Below are 19894 nucleotides of genomic sequence, written 5' to 3'. Positions count from 1 at the left end.
CAGAATTCTGTGCAATGAATATGTCACAGCCACACCTGATTACCCTAGCAAGCGGACTACCCCTACCCATGGGCACAGAATTTCCAATCAACATGGAAGTGCCTCCCCTTAAATATAAAAAAACAGCAACCCAAATCAAACTAACAGAAAAAAAAGGAACCTTGACAAAAGAGAGGCAATACAAGCAACAAAACTCACTTCTCTTGCATCCAAGAAATAAGACAAAATTACGAAAAACAGTCAATAAGCCAAGTGATCTTGCAAGCTAAAACTATGAGAGCAGAAATCACAATAAAAGGAATGTTGGAAAACTAAGTAGGGGAAACAGCCCAGATAGTTCATCATAGTTTTTAATTTTTTACTGAAACAAAAATATTTTATTCCACTGGAGATACAATATGAGAGAAAAAAGATAGGACAACTGAATGATAATCAATTCAGAAGGGGTAACATCCAAGTAACAGGAGTTCCAGGAAAGGAAATAGAAAATGGAGAAGAAATCACCTATAATAAATAAAGACAGGGGCACCTGGCTAGCTCAGTCAGTGCAGCATGCGACTCTTGATCTTGGGGTTGTGAATTTGAGCCCCACGATGGGTGCAGAGATTAAAAATAAAATCTTTAAAAAACAAATAAAAAAGACAAAATTTCCTCATAACTAAAGAGTTTCAGCATCCAGAAGAGGCACAGTTATTTCTCTGACATCAGCCATAACGACATCTTTCTAGACATGTCTCCTATGACAAGGGAAACAAAAGAAAAATAAACTACTGGGACTACATCAAAATAAAAAGCTTCTGCACAGAAAAGGAAACAACAGACAAAAATAAAAGACAACCTACTGAATGGGAGAAGATACTTGCACATGACATACCCAGTAAAAGGGTTAGTATCTAAAATATAAAGAACTTACACAACTCAACATCAAAAAACCCACAAACAATCCAATTTAAAAATGCACAGAAGAGGTATGCCTGGGTGGCTCAGTCGGTTAAGCGTTCGACTTCAGCTCAGGTTATGATCTCATGGTTTTTGAGTTCTGCTGTCAGCACGAAGCCCACTTTGGATCCTCTGTCCCCCTCTATTTCTGCCCTTCCCTCACTCGCAAATGCTTGCTCTCTCTCACTCTCTCAAAAATAAATAAATATTTTTTAAAAATAATTAAAAAATAAAAGTGCACAGAAGATATGAACAGACATTTCTCCAAAGATATATAAATGGCCAAGAGACACATGAAAACTCACTTATCGTCAAGTAAATGTGTATCAAAACCACAATGAGATATTACCTAACACCTATCAGAATGTCTAAAATCAAAAATTCAAGAAATAGTAAGTGTTGGTGAGGATATGGAGTAAAAAGAACCCTAATGCACTGTTGGTGGGAGTGCAAAGTGGTGCAGCCACTGTGGAAGACAATATGAAGGATCTTCAAAAAGTTACAAATAGAACTACCCTACAATCCAGTAATCATACTACTGGGTATTTACCCAAAGAATATGAAAACATCCAAGGGATGTATGCACCCCCATGTCTATTGCAGCAGTATTTGCAAAAGCCAAATTATGGAAACAGCCCGTGTCCATAAAGATATGAATGGATAGAGAATGGAATATTATTCAGCCATAAGAAAGAATGAAATCTTGCCATTTGCAACAACATGGATGGCTCTAGAGAGTATAATGTTACAAAATAAGACAGAGAAAGACAAATACCAAATGATTTTACTCATATGTGGAATTTAAGAAATAAAACAAATGAACAAAGGAAAAAAAAAAAAGGAGAGGGAGAGAGAGAGAGAGAGAGAGAGAGAGAGAAACCAAAAAACAAACTCTTAACTATAGAGAACACACAAATGATTACCAGAGGGGAAGTGGATGGGGGGACAGGTGAAAAAAGTGAAGGGGATTAAAAGTACATTTATTTTTTATTTATTATTATTTTTTTAGAGAGAGCATGAGCAGGAAGAGGGGCACAGGGAGAGACAGCAAGGGAGAATCCCAAGCAGGCTCCACGCTCAGTGTGGAGCCCAACGCAGGGCTCAGTTCCATGACCCTGGGGATCATTACCCAAGCTGAAATCAAGTCAGTTGCTCAACCAACTTAGCCACCAAGGAGCCACAAGAGTACATTTATCTTGATGAACACTGAGTAATAAATGGAAGCTGAATCACTGTACTGTATACCTGAAACTAATAGAACACTGTATGTTAACTATACTGGAATTAGGGGCGCCTGGGTAGCTCAGTTGGTTAAGCATCCAACTTCAGCCCAGGTCATGATCTCACAGTTCGTGGGTTCGAGCCCTGCTGTAGGGCCCTGTGCTGACAGCTCAGATCCTGAAGGCTGCTTCAGATTCTGTGGCTCCCTCTCTCTCTGCCCCTCCCCCACTTGTTCTCTCCTCTCTTAAAAATAAATAAACATTAAAAATAATTTTTTTAATTTAAAAATAAAAAAACTATCCTGGAATTAAAAACTTTTTAATTTTTTTAAAAAGAGTTTATCCAGATTAAAAGGTCCCAATAAGTACCAAGCACTATGTAACATATATACCAAGTGCATCATCAAAAAATTTTTTACACAGCATAAAGAGAATACCCTGAAATCTTCCAGTGGAAAACAATAATCAAGAAAGACCAAAATCAGGATGCCATTAATGATACTCTGAAACTGCACTATTCAAAAGGGCAGTCACCAGTCACATGGAGCTATTGAGTACTTAAGCTAGTCCAAATTGAGGCACTCTGTAAGTGCAAACAAACCCCTAAGATCTCAGACTTAGCTGAGAAATGTTTATTTTTTTAACCTATGCATTTATGTATAAGAAAAAAAGACCATAATTATTTTATCTTGATTACATGTTGAAATGAGAGTATTTCAGCTATACTAAATTAAATATGTTTATTAAGCTTAATCTTTTTTATTAACTTTTATTTATTTTGAGAGAGAGAGACAGAGACAGTGGGGGAGGGGCAGAGAGAGGGGGAGAGAGAGAGAGAATCCCAAGCAGGCTCTGCACTGTCAGCACAGAGCCTGATATGGGGCTCGAACTCATGAACTGTGAGATCATGACCTGAGCCAAAATCAAGAGTTGAACACTTAACCAAATGGGCCACCCAGGTGTCCCTATTAACTTTTTTAAATGTGGCTATTACAAAATTTAAAATTACAGACAAGCTTCCATTTCTGGCTCACATTATATTTCTGTTCAAGTGCTGATCTAGACCTAGACAACAATGGAGCATATATTCACAATTTGGAGAGAAATGCGTGTCTTACCTAGAAAGTTATAATCAAACTATCCACTGAGAAAGACAAAGTACATTTTCAGACAAGATCTCAAAGAAATTTTTCCTATCTTTGTACTCTTTCTCAAGATGACCATGAAAGACAGACTTCATCGAAACAGGGAATAACAAAAAATGGGAAATCACTGAACCCAGAAGAGACAAAGGAAATTCCCAACATAATGATAAAGGAGGTTCCTGGACAATTGTGCAGCAGGTCCTAGACCAGCTTAGACCACCAGACCAGCGTGGAGGAAGAGGCCAAAGGTTTCAGGAGGGAGATCTCCAACAAGGAAACAAAGCCAATAGAATAGCTCATGCAGTTGAATATATGCAGAAACGTCCAGTCCTGTAGGAGAGTCTAGGAATTAATGAGACAGATAGAAAACTAAACAAATGGCAAAATAAGATAGTTAATTCCAGAAAAACAAAATTTATCAAGAGAGGAAATGTAATCACTGCACACCATGTGACTCAGTTATGAATAGTTACATGATCATAATGTAAATACAGAACAATGATTTAACCAAAAAGGTTCAAATGGAGGGCTCGGAGAAAGGAAGGGCCACGTGGGTGCTGTAGGAATAGGGATGAGAGAGATCAGTTGTAAAAGCTAAATCTTCTTCTATGGTAAGAAATGTAAAAATAATACCTAAAAGTATGCATATACTAAATCTCTGCATCTCCCCCCCGCCTCCACCCCATATACAGAGAGATGTATAAAGTAAGCATGAGATCTAGAAAGAGAAGAAAATACCAGACTAAACAATCAAAGTAACTCTAGTTACCTTGAGAATGGGAATCAGGAATAAGGATGGGGCGGCAAACTGCAGTTTCCCATTACAAGCCTTACAACATTGGGGCACCCCAGTGGCTTAGTCGGTTAAGCGTCTGACTTGGGCTCACCTCATGATCCCACTGTTTGTGGGTTCGAGCCCCACGTTGTGCTGTGCACTGACAGCTCAGAGCCTGGAGCCTGCTTCGGATTCTGGGTCTCCCTCTCTCTCTACCCCTCCCCTGTTTTTACCCTCTGTCTCTCTCAAAAATAAAAATAAATATTAAAGAAAAAAGCCTTACGGTATTATGCACCTTTTTAGAATGGTGCATATAGCACTGTGATTAAAATTTGAAAAAAAGAAACCATCCCTATAAAAGCACAAAGAATGTCTTTGAGTGCACTCCAATTATGATTTCTGGTTTTATACTCATAATTGACCTAAAGTAAATTAATACCTTTATTTAACTGAAAGAAGATGGGACGGGGTTGCTCTATACTGCATATACGTTTTATTCTCCATAGGCTTACTAAGAGCATTTCATTTTCCAAAACCAGCTATCAATACCTTCCCACTAGGTTTTGTGCCCCTCTGTGAAGACCAAATTATACCACAGATCAAACTCTGATAATTTTCAGTGATTCTTTTCAAATACTATATCAAATAATATTGATTCTATGTTTCATTTCAAATGAATCATTTAAACCTACAGGTCATAATGCTGATTCCACTTTGGATCAAGTGTATTCTTCACAGTATCTGTAGAATGGCATTGCCCAGATCCATCAACCACCACCTTAGCAAATGGATCAGGAAGTCCTGTGGAAAAAGGGGAAGAATTTTTTTTTAATTAAAGAATAACGTGACATGGAAAACAGAAGATTAATTATATAAAACTTACTATTTGCTACAAAAGATTATTCCATTCTTTATAAAAAGTGTAACATTTAGCTATAAATGAAAAGTGGTCCATTTTGAACAAAGATTAAAGTTAATTCTACATTAAATACCAAAAGCTACGTTTTTCTTGTTGCTATCTCAAAACATTCTCAGCTTAAACTACCAAAGCCTAGAGGTTACCTCATAATAGGGAAGTGTTTATACATCTTTACCAGCCCTTTGACCCCAGGAAGATTAAAACAGTTCTGGTTCTCTTAGGGCCTTCCCAAGGTCCTCCTTAGTAGCATTTTTAAAGAAAGAGCTTCTTACAGGTTTTCACACAAGAATATGGGCTACAGAGAAATCAAATTAGCCAAAAAGTTTTCCTGAATAACTACTATGAGTGATGAAAAACTGAATCAAAAAATTAAATACCCTGCCTTAAAACGTTAAGAATGCCTTGGGGGAGAGGGAAACCAGAGAATAAACAAATGTTTGTATAGATTCTAAAGAAAATACTTTTAACACTATGTCAGGCACTATTCTAAATGCTTTACATATATTAAATCTCTTATTCCTCACAATAATCCAATGGGGTAAATGTTACTATAGTCTCTACCCTACTGATGAGGAAACTGAGGCACAAAGGGGTTAATTAACTAATCCAAGGACAAACAATAGTACGTGAGAGAGCCAGGGTCTGAAGTTTAGATTTTAAACCCATGCACATAAAATCTGGTTCTCAATTTCATGCTCTCAACTACTATACTATAGTATACCTCTCACGTACCATGCAGTTCAACAGTGAGTACAAGTAAGAGTTCAGAAAAACAGAACTGTTTGAACAGTAAATCAAGGCTTTTTTTTGGGGGGGGGGGGGGATGGGACTCATTGGGCTTTAAAGGACAAACAGGAAGATCACCAAGAAAGGTACGACCGCATCTGAAGGGCTGTGAGGAATCTAACCAAATCATTTGTGCTACGATGTTAAAAGTAAATGCTGTGGGTAAGAGAGGCTTAGAAATCAGAAAGTGACTGAGGTAGATAATAGGGTGTCATATTTTTCTATTAGCGGTATTCAGGGTGGACTGGGAGAAGGGAAGACTGGTACAGAGACTATCTAGGAAGCGGTCATAAGTTTCACACAGTAGGATAAACGAACAGTAAGATGAGCAGACTCTGAACTAGGGAAGTCACAGGAAAAGGGAAAGGACAGTGAAGTAATAAACTACTCTGAAAGATCTAATACAAGTTTATAAGAAACTAGGGTCAAAGATGACACTATAGTTTTCAGCCCTAAGTAACAATGAAAACAGTGGTTCTTTTGGAGAAAAAAAAAAGTTAGAAGGTAGAACTAAATAAAGTGTTAAGGAGACAAAAATGACATTTTGGGATAGCATAGATCTCCTATGGACAGTTGAAAATACTAGAACGGGGAGCCTGGGTGGCTCAATCGGTTAAGCGCCCAACTTCAGTTCAGGTCACGATCTCGCGGTTTGTGAGTTCGAGCCCCGTGTCGGACTCTGTGCTGACAGCTCAGAGCCTGGAGCCTGCTTAAGATTCTGTGTCTCTCCCTCTCTCCGCCCCTCCCATGCTCATGCTCTGTTTCTCTGTCTCTCAATAATAAATAAACGTTAAAAAAAATTTTTTTTAAACAAAGAAAATACTAGAACAAAATGTTGGTATGGGTTGATAATTGGAGAAATTCTGCACCTTGATATCTATGCTAATTTTTTTTTTTTTTAAAGTCAAGATACCTATGTGCCAAGATTCGAGGTCAGGCATAAATCACATTGTCAGTTCCCCAATCCTATGATTCTGTGATCTGTCAACTTCAAATAAGAGAGGACCAAATTTTAAGAGTGTTAAGTATTTAAGAAGATACTTGGAAGTTAGGGTATTGATGTATTTAACTATATTCTTGAAGTTTACTGCTATTCATATTATTTCAGTAATACCTACCATTTTTAAAAGTGTTTAATGGAAGAATATTTTTCCCACTACCTTCAATAACATTAAGTATTTTCAAGAATCTATTCTTTTTCTTTTGATTCTACTATCTCAGCAAACATACAAATGTATGTTTGTAAGCAAAAACAAAATCACATTTCAAGCTTTCCTTTTAGATGTTGTTTAAAGAATTAAGGACTAAGGGGAACAACTTTTCCACATAAACACACTAGGCATGGTTTCCAAGTCCTTAATTAACTATGAAATTCTGAGTCCCAACCTCCTAGGTTTCTTTTCTGTTAGATAATACAAAACACAAGCTCTATGCCCTAACAACAAAAAGTACCTATATTTCAACTTACCTGTTTCTATCAGTCCACAAAAATTTACCTTGAGAGCCAAGTTACTGTGATGTGATCAAAAGCTATCAAGTTTTCTGAAGTTAGTGAGGCTTCTAGTGGTAAATATCAAGTGGCTAAGGTATTTTCTGTATTTTTAAAAATTTCTCAATCATCCCCATCATTTCTGAGTCATACAAAAATAGCTAAAGCTGAAGACTTCCTCGCTATACAAATGCACTTGAGCTGCAAATAACAATGAAACAAAAATTTCAACTTAAAAGTGTGTTACTTTCTGGAGAAAATAAAGCTTTATTTTTGATTGGGGGAAGAAAAAGAACATTCACCAATCACCGTGGTTCTGAGTGACTTCAATTTGGCCCCTGAATGCAGTGACTCAACACAGTATCTTACACATAAATCTTTTATTTAAATGTTACATCAAAGAGGGGCACCTGGGCGGCTCAGTCAGTTAAGCATCTGACTTCGGCTCAGGTCATGATTGCACAGTTCGTGAGTCTGAGCCCCACCTCAGGCTCTGTGCCACCCGCTTCGGATCCTCTGTCCCCCACCCCTTCTTTGCCCCTCCCAACTTGTTCTCTTTCTCACTCTTTTTCAAAATAAATAAACTTAAATAAACAAACAAATATTGCATAAAAGAGAAAAAAATTATACTAATGAAAACATTCTTTAAGAAACAGATAATGGATAAAGACAGATACAGGATCATGTTAATGGTAGAATCTAGATGGTGGATATTCACTATAAAACTTTTCCATGTTCTTATACGTTTAGAAAGTTTTCCTTCTAAAATTTTGGGGAGAGGGGGAAATAAATTATTTTTTAAAGCCAATAAGCTTGAAAACAATTCCAAAAAGTGAGTTAGCAAATTTTCTCTCAGCAAGGGTAGATACCCAGAATAAAGAGTATTATCTCTAATACACAAATTACAAGACAGCACTTGGCAGTGTATTTTTTCCTATAATTAAATATATACACACACATGTTTCATCAGCCTATAGTCATGCTTGATATTAAAGTTTACTTTTCTCATTCAACATGATTTAAACTGCATTACAAGCAAACACTACTTTTTGATATCAATGATAACTGCATTCTGACAATATACACACTCTCACTCAAATTTCATGAAGAGATTTAGGAAGTACTACAATTTTTTCTCTGGAATTAATGTGGGCAACCTTCAACTTATAAACAGATCAATGACAAACTTAAGTTTGTCAGCACAGGCCATTCCCACTGTGAACCCAGGTGACAGCCCATCCCTGGCTGAGCACCTTCTGAAGGCCTCAAGATTGGCTTTCCGATTTCCCTTTCCAGAGCCATCAAATGTTTCTTCCATTCTAGGTTTTCAAGATAATCACAGAGTTTCCCCTAATTTCCTTATCCCTAGAAGCAAACTCACAACTCTTAAGAAAACTTTTATCAATTTTTACTGCCTACACTAACGAAAGAGAGAAAGAGTCCTTTCTTACTTTTTTTCCCCACCTACAACGTAAGGGCAGATAAAGATCGTATAACTGATATTAACTGGCTCTCCAAGGTTTACCAAAAATCAAAGTAAGATTCTTCTAGATTTCCTAGGAAAACTCAGACAAGTAGATCTGGGTATTATACTTGAGAAACTGTGTCTTAGGACTCTGGAGGAAAGAAAAGAACTTGGGAAGGAAGGCTGGGAGACACAATGTTGGATTTCATCTGTAAAACCAAAGCAGACATCTTGGAGGATGCAGAGGAGCTATAAAAGAGTGCATGCCTCACCCGTCTCCCTTTTCTCCTTGTCACCTACCTACCCAATCCTGTTTGCCACTTCACAGTCCTACTAATCCTACCTCAAATCAACCTTAAGAATGGTTAAAAAAAAAAAAAAAAAAAGAGTATACGCTGGTTATTAGTGACGGGGATGAAGTAGGTAGTTCAGAAAAAGCCTGTGAAGACAGAATTTGGTGGCAGCATGGAGAGAGGCCACTGGCCTCTCCCGCTGTGATACGCAGTACGGTAGACAGCACCTGGTACACATATTGGAGACGGCTTAAAACTTTCTTTACTATGTCCCACAGCATCCTGTTTAACTGCTTTCCCATATAAGCACAGAAACCAGAAAAATTTCTAATTATACAGTTTTATGTTATTTTATAAGCTTTAATTCTGGTTCTACTCTAGATATCTTAGAAGAAAATTTCAAGTGAGATGAATGAAGTATGATTTTAAAATGCATCAAGAGCTTACTATTTCTTTTAATGAAACCCCTGAAAATTAAGTAATATCGTATTAAATTAGCACTCACACCTAGTTTCTGGGGGCTGGTAGAACTTGAATTTTGAAATCTAATGAATCTTCTTGGGGCACCTGGGTGGCTCATTCGGTTAAGTGTCCGACACTTGATTTTGGCTCAGGTCATGATCTCAGGGTCGTGGGATCACTCCACGCTGAGTGTGGAGCCTGCTTAAGATTCTCTCTCTCTCTCTTTCTGCCCCTCTCTCCTGCTCGTGAGTGTGCACATGCTCTCTCTAAAATAAAAATTTTTAATAAAATAAAAAATGAAAATCTAATGAATCTTCTCAATTTATAACTTCAAATATATTACATATAAAACTTTGTTGGCTTCGAGTTCTTCACTAAAAATTACATCATTTTGACTCAATTACTTATTTATATATATTTATTTTATTTTTTTTTACTCAATACCTTAAAGCTATTGTGAAGTATGATATTACAGGGTAAAGATTTTAAACACACGTGAGGGGTTCTCCCCAATCCTCCTTCACAAAACTCAATCCTAAATAAAGCCACAAAAAAATTTGACAACTTATTGGCAAAGAGACTGCAAATAGGGGAACCAAATGTCTGCTTTAGAGGCTGAGGCATAAGAGCATCTATGACTGAATGTGGCAGAGATTTCTTTCCTACACTCTGGAAATTCTAAGCAGGCTGAATAACTTCTCTACTTTCCAAGGTATGGTGAATGCCTGAATAAAATTTCCTATAAAATGTTAGAAAAGAAAAAGTGTTTACAAAATAATCTCCACCCTTTCTAGAAACCTAGTAGTATGCACACCCTCGATATTCTTTACACGTGTCTCATATACACACCTATACACATATACATTTCACACAAATATGTGAGAGGGGTGGATAAAAGGAAAGGAAGAATGGCTAAAAAGCACAAAGTCCTCTTAAAAAAAAAAAGTACTGCCAAAAGGGTCCAAACCAAAGCATTCATAAAATAGTATGAAGTATATTTCTGAATAGAGAAATCACTAAAGCCAGACAATTCTGAAAAGTTATCCAAAAAGTCTACACACAACATACAAGATTTAAAGTTAATTTACTTACGGAAAAAATCCTTTTTCACCAAGTTTTTTGCACAGAGTACTGTAAAGGAAACAAAAAATACATGGAAAGAATTAAAATGGTAAGACTGCACTGTCAAAACGTTCATTTTAAAACACTGAAAGTACCAGTGAATGATAAACATTATAGCAAGGTTTGAAATATGATCACAAGCTTTTATTAAAGACTAGCAAAAGACAGCTGAACCAGTGGTTCCAACTTTAGCAATGATCACTCATAACAGCTGACAGCCAGAAAATTTATAAATCTGGTATTCTAATAAGGACCAACTTCCAATCAATCTTCCATCAAGATTTATCTCAGAGCAGCTCAGTGAAAAGGGGAAAATAGTTCCAAGAAAAAAATAAGCAAACTCAGGTTGACATATACATTTTTAATGAAATAATTTTATACTGAAGATCATAAATAAAATAAAGCTTTCCTGATATAGATGAGATTTTTTAAAAAATAACATTGTTATTTAGTCTCCACCTAACTCCACAGAAATTTTATAGGAGAGATAAATTACCTTCTTCTAAATCATCACTCAATGACAAGACAGATTACTGTATCTACCAAAAATTAAAAGTTAATACACTGAGTAGATATCCCAAAGCCACATTCTCTGGATTACCCTGCATGAAATTATTACTCGTAAGGTGATGGATGCACAACCTTACGAATATATTAAAACCACTGAATTGGAGGTGCCTGGGTGGCTCCGGTTCAGGTGATCTCGTGGTCCATGGGTTCGAGCCCTGCGTCTGGCCCTGTACTGACAGCTCAGAGCCTGGATTCGGATTCTCTGTCTCTCTCTCTCTCTCTGCCCCTCCCCTGCTTGCACTCTGTGTTTCTCTGTCTCTCTCAAGATAATAAATAAACATTAAAAAAAATTTTTAAAACCATTGAACTGCACATTCTAAAGGGGTGAATTTTATAGTTTGTGGTTACATGTCACTTTAAAAAATTATTGCTTATATAGAGTTATAAAATTAACTTGTTTAATTCAAACTTGTTAAAATTGAAGGGAAAACATCGATTTCTGTATGGTTTATAACTTATAAAATATCTATACATGTAATATTTTGTTAATTTCTACCCACTTCTACTCGGTTGAAATGGTCTGGAAGTTTAGTGTTATTTAACATAACAAACTTTGGGAATAAGTCTATATATAACTAATCACTCTAAAAGTTCAAATAAAGGGGAGCCTGGGTGGCTCAGTTTGTTAAGCCTCCAACTCTTGATCTCGGCTCAGGTTATGATCTCATGGTTCATGGGCTCTGTGCTGACAGCACGGAGTCAGCTTGGGATTCTTTCTCCCTCGCTCTCTGCCCCTCCCCTGCTTGCATGTGCTCTCGTTCTCTCTCTCTCAAAATAAATAAACTTTTAAAAAAAGTTAAATAAAAATTATTTTAAAGACAGATGCCGGGCACCTGGGTGGTTTAGTGGTTGGTTTAAGCATCTGACTTTTGATTCCAGCTCAGGTCATGATCTCATGGTTCATGAGTTCAAGCTCTGCATCTGGCTCTGCACTGTCAAGCAGAGCCTGCTTGAGATTCTCTCTCTCTGCCCCTCCCAATTGTCTCTCTCTCTCTCTCTCTCTCTCTCTCTCTCAAAATAAGTAACTTAAAAAAAAAAAAAAAAGAGAGAGATGCCATTGGTAAATGAGTAAAATTATTAAGTAAGTACAAGATAGTGATTTAGTACCCAGAGTCATTTAGGCCCTGTCTTAGAAACAGTTTTATTTTTAAAAACATAAAAACTGGGGCGCCTGGGTGGCTCAGTCGGTTAAGCGGCCGACTTCGGCTCAGGTCATGATCTCTCAGTCTGTGAGTTCGAGCCCCGCATCGGGCTCTGTGCTGACAGCTCGGAGCCTGGAGCCTGTTTCAGATTCTGTGTCTCCCTCTCTCTGACCCTCCCCCGTTCATGCTCTGTCTCTGTCTCAAAAATAAATAAACATTAAAAAAAAAAAAAACATAAAAACTCAAATATGAAAACTAAGAGCCATAACTGAGAGTACCAAATCACTAATTGGATTTAGAAGAACTTCTCTCTAACCTTCATTATCACCACATAAACCGTACAGAATACTCAGGATCAATACATTTACAACACATATATGAATCCAAATTCTAATCTTCAGTACTGCTGAGGTAATGACTTTTTTTAAAACCACTGTCCGGGGGCGCCTGGCTGGCTCAGTTGGTTAAGCGGCCGACTTCGGCTCAGGTCACGATCTCGTGGTCTGTGAGTTCGAGCCCCGCATCGGGCTCTGGGCTGATGGCTCAGAGCCTGGAGCCTGCTTCCGATTCTGTGTCTCCCTCTCTCTCTGCCCCTCCCCCATTCATGCTCTGTCTCGCTCTGTCTCAAAAATAAATAAAAAATGTTAAAAAATAAAAATAAAATAAAAAAAACACCGTCCTAGGATTCCAGAAGTGAACTGATTTCACATCCTACTTTAGAGAAACCAAAAATATATGCAAATTCTCCAACTTCTTATTGCTAACCCTACAAAGTTATGTTTTGATACTCATTCGTTTTGTCTTCCTTCTGCTTATAATATCCACCCTCCTGTCTCACACTGTCCTTCCCCCTGTGTTCTAGATCTTATATCCAAATCACCACTTTCTCAGGGACCTGTTCTCCCATCTCCTCTACTTATGGCCTCATCAGCATTTAAACATACTCTCCAGACACCATCCTACTTCTCCTTCAATGTAACTACTTAAGGGGCACCCGGGTCGCTCAATTAAGCATCCAACTTTCACTCAGGTCATGATTTCGCAGGTTCATGAGTTCAAGCCCAGAATCAGGCTCTCTGCTGTCAGCACAGAGCCCACTTTGGATCTTCTGTCTTCCTCTTTCTCTGCCCCTCCCCTGCTCACACGCATTCCCCGCCTCCTCAAAAGTAAATAAACAGTAAAACAAAATTATAAAAACGCAACAGATTTCTGTATATTGATTTTGTATCCTACAACTTCACTGAATTCATTTATTAGTTCTAGTTTTTTGGTGGAGTCTCTAGGGTTTTATATATATAGCTATCATGGTATCTACAAATAGTCAAAGTCAAGGTTTTACTTTTTCCTTACCAATTTGGATGCCTTTTATTTCTTTTTCTTGTCTGATTGCAGCAGCTAGGACTTCCAGTACTATTTTGAGTAGAAGTGGTAAAAGTGGACACCCTTGTCTTATTCCTGATCTTAGAGGAAAAGCTCTTAACTTCTCCCACCCCTGCCTCAGGACCAGACGGACCTAACAAATATACACAGAACGTTCCATCCAAAAACAACAAAATACACATTCTTTTCAAGTGCACATGGAACTTTCTCCAGGATAGACCAGAGGTTAGGCCACAAAACAAGTCTCAATAAATTCAAAATGACTGAAATCATATGCATTTTTCCTACCACAGCAATAGACATCAATCACAAGAAATAATCTGGAAAGAACACAAACATAGGGAGGCTAAGAAACATGCTACTAAACGATGAATGGGTCAATCCAGAAATCAAAGAGGAAATAAAAAAATATATGGAGACAAATAAAAGTGAAAACGCAATGGTCCAAAAATCTTTGAGATGCAGCAAAAGCTGTTCTAAGAGGGAAGTTTATAGCAAAACAGGCTTACCTCAAGAAACAAGAAAAGTAAGCAACCTAACTTTATATGTAAAGGAGCTACAAAAAGAACAAAGCCCAAAGTCTGTAGAAAGGAAATAATAAAGTTTAAAGCAGAAATCAATGAAAAAGAGACTGAAAAAAAAACAATAGAAAAGATCAATGAAACCGGTAGCTGGTTCTTTGAAAAACAAAAACAAACAGTACTTTATTTTATCTGGATAAAACTTTAACCAGATTCATCAAGAAAGAGAGAGGACTCGGGGCACCTGGGTGGCTCAGTCGGTTAAGTGTCTGACTTCGGCTCAGGTCATGATGTTAATGGTCCATGGGTTTGAGCCCCGTGTCGGACTCTGTGAAGACAGCTCGGAGCCTGAAGCCTGCTTCAGATTCTGTGTCTCCCTCGCTCTCTGCCCCTCCCCCATTCATGCTCTGTTTCTCTGTCTCAAAAATATATAAACATTAAAAAAAAAAAAGAAAGAGAGAGGACTCAAATAAATAGAATCAGAAATGATGGAGGAGAAATAGCAATGAATGCCACAGAAATACAAAGGATTCTAAGAGAATATTATGGAAAAATTTTATGCCAACAAATTGGACAATCTAGAAGAAATAGATAAATTCCTAGAAACAAAGAAACTCCAAATCTGACTCAGGAAGAAATAGATATCTCAAAAGATGAAGTACTAACAAAATTGAATCAATAATCAAAAAGTTCCCAACAAACAGAAGTCCAGGTTTCACTGTGAATTCCAGACATTTAAAGAAGAGTTAATACCTATTCTTTTCAAACTACTCTAAAAAACAGAAGAAGAAAAGCTTCCAAATACATTCTATTAGGCTGGCATTATCTTAAAACCAAAACCAGATAAAGACACTATAAAAATTAAAAATTAAAAAAAAAGGAATAACAACACTATAGGGCACTATCTCTGATGAATATAGATGCAAAACTCCTCAACAAAATATTCAAACCCAACCCAACAATACATTAAAAAAAAAATCATTCACCACAATCAGGTGGGATTTATTCCAGGGATGCAAGGGGCAGTTCAATATTCACAAATCAGTCAATGTGATCAATCACATTAACAAGAGAAAGGATTAAAACCATACGATCATCTCAATAGATGCAGAAAAAGCATTTGACAAAGTGCAACACCCATTCATGATAAAAACTCTCTACAAAGTAAATTTAGACTGACTCAACTTCTTCACTTCCCACTAATGCCTCAATTCATTAACAATCTGGCTTCCTCTGTCACCATTGCCACTACGTGGCTTTTCCAAAGCCCAGGGGACATTAATTACTAAATCCATCCAATGGACACCTTTCATTCTTTATCACACTTGACACCTGAGGAGATTTGCCATCACTCCATCTTCTGGAACCGCGCTTTTCTTTTGGTTTCTGTTTAACACCACATTTCACCTGGTTTTATACCAGGCATAAAATACATTCTAAATCCTCTTTGCCAGATCGTTTTCCTATATTCCATCCACGGAAGTTGAGGTTCTTCGGGATTTTTGCCCTGGATCCTCTTCTACTCTATAACCTGAGAAGCACAGATGCCCATCTCTGCAAACCTTGGAATTACATGTAAACTGTTATATGTATGTGTATTTTTCTGGGGGAAGAACCCACATTTTTCTTAGTAGAAAATTCGTAGCTTAACAGACTAACAAAGCTCTTTCTGCTCTCTAAAAAGTAAATTTGAAGGGGCACCTGTGCGGTTCAGTTGGTTGGACGTCCAACTTCAGCTCAGGTCACGATCTCATGGTCCATGAGTTCGAGCCCTGTGTCGGGCTCTGAGCCTGGACCCTGCTTTGGATTCTGTCTCCCTCCCTGCCTGCCTGCCCCTCCCCCACTCATGCTCTCTCAAAAATAAACATTAAAAAATTTTAATAAAAAATATAAATAAATTTGAAGAGCCACATTTCATGCATTCTCCCTGACCTTTACCATTTTAGTGACACCTAAATATTAAGACCCAAACTTAACTCTCTCCTGAACTTCAGGTCCACACAAATTAAATATGCCCCCAAAATAAAATCACCATCTCTCCCTCCCCAAAAACTGCTCTTCCGGTTTACTTTCTTTCAATAAACATCCTTGCTTTTAACTCCACTGCTCCAGTCAGAAACCTCCATAGCAACCTTCACTACTCCTCCCTCTCCCCATCTCCTGGCAGATACCAATTCTAATCAATTCCGCCTCTGAAATATCCTTCATCTGCCCACTTCTATTACCAGTGCCACCACCCTTGTCCAGGCCACCATCAACTAGTCTAGGCCACTAAAACCAGCCTCCCAATCAGTCCCCTGCCTCAAGCCTCCACCAGTTCTTTGCAATGGACCCAAATTTTAAAAATACAATTAAGGCCTTTCATACATGTCCCATCCTCCTAATAACATTCCAAAATACCCTTCAAAAATTCCTCAAAACTATCCTTCCATCTGTGCTCTGGATATCACACCCAACCTACCACTCTGGAGGTAGCTGACCTCCATCTTCAAAACAGTCCCAACGTTCTTGGGCCCAAACTTTATATTGGTTAACAATGCCCTTCAGGCCCTGGCTCCTGCTTACCTCTCTGATCTTATCTTTCATTACCACCCCTCCTCTCTAACTTAAGTCCAAGATCCAACCACACTAAATTTTCACTTTCTCAAACAAACTCCATCCCTCACCCAGAGAGTCATATGCCATTCCCTCTGCCTAAAACATTTTTCCCAGGCTTCTTCACCTAATCATCTCAAAAGGGAAAGGAAACCTTTTAGAACATATTTCTCTCAACCCTCCACCCATTTGTATTTTCACAGAATCCCCCAGTTATAACATGCACTCCTCACACTTCATTATAAATGCTTAAGTTTAGAATACCACTTGTAACTATGGGTGTGGTAAACACCATACAGCATAAATCAGGTCTGCCTCAATGGCGCACAAGCACACATTGCACCAGTTATTTGATGGGTGCTCAATAAATTTACTGGATGAATGAAACAGACTCTAAAATAATCTAAAATTTCATTGAAAGGAGGACTTTTTATGTGACAGATAAATTAATCCTCAAGTAATCATAATTTTAACTTGTGAAATTTTATTTTTATCGTTTCCTTTTATTTAAAACAAAGTAGTCAGATCATATTTGACAAATTTTCTTTTAAAAATCATTAAGATATTGTTAATATAAGTTTCAAAGGTCAACTGAAAAATAAAAAATATAATTTTTTTTTTAACTTTTTTTTGGCACAGGGCACACCTGGGTGGCTCAGTCGGTTCAGCAACCAACTTCGGCTGAGGTCATGATCTCACAGTTCGTGAGTTCAAGCTCCGCATCAGGCTCTGTGCCGACAGCTCAGAGCCTGGAACCTGCTTTGGATACTGTGTCTCCCTCTCTCTCTGCCCTTCCCCTGCTCACGCTCTGTCTCTCCTTCAAAAATAAATAAACATTAGGGGCACCTGGGTGGCTCAGCTGGTTAGGCGACTGACTTCGGCTCAGGTCATGATCTCACAGATCCTGAGTTCAAGCCCAGCGTCGGGCTCCGTGCTGATAGCTCAGAGCCTGGAGCCTGCTTAGATTCTGTGTCTCCCCCTCTCTCTACCCCTTCCCTGCTCATGCTCTGTGTCTGTCTCTCAATGATAAATAAATGTTAAAAAAAAATTTTTTAATAAACATTCAAAAAATAAAAAATAAACCCCCCCTTTTTTTTTTTTTTTTAAAGTTTACTTTTTTGAGAAAGAGTGAGAGTGCACGAGGGAGAGAAGCAAAGGGAGAAAGAGAATCCCAAGCAGGTCTCCCGCTGTCAGCACAGAGTCAGACACGGGGCTCGATTTCACAACCAGTGAGATCATGAGCTGAGAGGAAACCAAGAGTCAGATGCTTAACCGACTAAGCCACCCAGGCACCCCACGAAAGAATAACTTTAAAGTCAGATTCAAAGTTAAAGATAAATTGAATTTTAGTAATCCAGAGACTAGGAAGCCAGTACCAGGGTTCCAGAAGAAACAAGATTAACTTAAAACATAAATATCAAGATTGGTCAGATTGCTAACTTTAACACTAGACCTCAAAAGCATCAGCCAGTTTTTGCTTCAACTGTTTTTATACTCTAAAAGCAAAAACTCTCATTTGCAAGTTTTAAAAGAGAGACTGTTAAACATGATTTGAGATTTGGTAATTTTAGCTATTTGCATAAATAAATAATTTTCACAGCTAGAAGCCTTTTCTGTACTGTTCTTTTTCTTGGGAATGTATTCTGGGTACTAGAACCACAGCCTATTGCTCTTTCCATCTTCAGTACCAATTATGAGAGCTCAGTAAATGCTCAATGACTTGGTGAATTTCAACAAGACAGACTCCTCTCTGTCACCATAACAAAATCTCAACCAAGGAGGTATGTATCAGAATCTCCTGGGAAATGTACATACAATATTATAATGTAATTTTATGTTTGTAACATAATTTCATAATTATATTGATATGAATTTGTATTTGTAAACCTATCCTATTGTGAAGCATAAACTATAGAAAGTTGAGCCAAGACTGGGAATCCTGCAGCTAGGGAGGGAGGGGTACCACTACGAAGGAAATCTTATTTTTGTTTTCTAAACAATCATTACAGGAAGAGAGATAAAAATAATGTTGAGAAATGCTAGACTAAGTTACAGGAAGGGACTGGCAAGAGAGACAACTTATAAGCTGGGAAGGCCTGGAACAAAGGCTAAGGAGTACAGACTTTCTCCTAGACAGTTATCAATATTTCAGTATCTCTCAATGTTTAGTAAGCTTTCCATTGAAGTAATACATATAGGAAAGTGAAGAAATCTTAACTATATAGTTCAATGAATTTTCACTGATCTCTGTACTAAAAACATTATACTGGACTCCAGATATTTAGCAGTCATGTATTAATTTTGATTAATGCTAACTACAAATGTGGCATTATATAAGCATAGTACCGTTACTCCAGGATCCACTGGGGACCAGGTCTCACTCAACCTGTAGATTTGTACTAGATTAATGTCACTAGACTACTTTGATCACGTTATTACCCTTCTCAAATTCCTTCACAGCATTCCTCATTCTTAAGACTACACACCTAAAACCTAGCCTGTTCTATTCTGCTCACCTCTTCTGCAGATAAATGGTTTTAAATCAGTAGAGGAGGTGTTCAAAATAAACTAAGATGAGCCTTGTTGGTGTCCTGGTCCTATTTCACAGGGAAGCAGATGTGATCATCTTGAGATGCTTAATAAGAAGGTAGCACTTCCTATATCATTCACTCTTTCAATATTTCCTAAGCACCTACTTTGTGCCAAGTGCTATGACAGATTCTGCAGATAAAGAGATAAATAAGACCTAGTACTCTGCTCTCAGAGCTTGCAGGTCAGATATAATTCCAATATCATGCCACCAATGCCCGCCCCCCTCCTTTAACATTTACTTATTTTTAATGTTTATTTATTTTTGACAGAGAGAGAGAGAGAGACAGAGCATGAGCATAGGAGGGGCAGAGAGAGAGGGAGACACAGAATCCGAAGCAGGCTCCAGGCTCTGAGTTGTCAGCACAGAGCCCGACGCGGGGCTCGAACTCACAGATCGCGAGATCATGACCTGAGCCGAAGTCGGACGCTCGACCGACTGAGCCACCCAGACACCCCATCATTTACTCATTTTTGAAAGA

At 37.9% G+C, this 19894-nt stretch overlaps 1 protein-coding gene across 2 annotated transcripts in view; it reads right to left on the bottom strand.

The window, feature by feature from the left end:
• The window catches only part of SMURF2 (SMAD specific E3 ubiquitin protein ligase 2), a 116955-nt gene that overhangs the window by 45269 nt on the left and 51792 nt on the right, over window positions 1-19894 (bottom strand). For both annotated transcript variants that reach the window (XM_058705843.1, XM_058705844.1), the window contains exons 2-3: window positions 10586-10624; window positions 4772-4880 (exon numbers count right to left, since the gene is read on the bottom strand). In XM_058705843.1, coding sequence (XP_058561826.1) covers window positions 4772-4880; window positions 10586-10624 — 148 coding nt within the window. The remainder of the gene's footprint in view (window positions 1-4771; window positions 4881-10585; window positions 10625-19894) is intronic.

This window comes from Neofelis nebulosa, chromosome 16 (assembly GCF_028018385.1).
Source record: "Neofelis nebulosa isolate mNeoNeb1 chromosome 16, mNeoNeb1.pri, whole genome shotgun sequence".
NCBI lineage: Eukaryota > Metazoa > Chordata > Mammalia > Carnivora > Felidae > Neofelis > Neofelis nebulosa.
The sequence above is the reverse complement of the archived record's forward strand: the minus strand, read 5'-3'. Positions and strand labels throughout refer to the sequence as shown.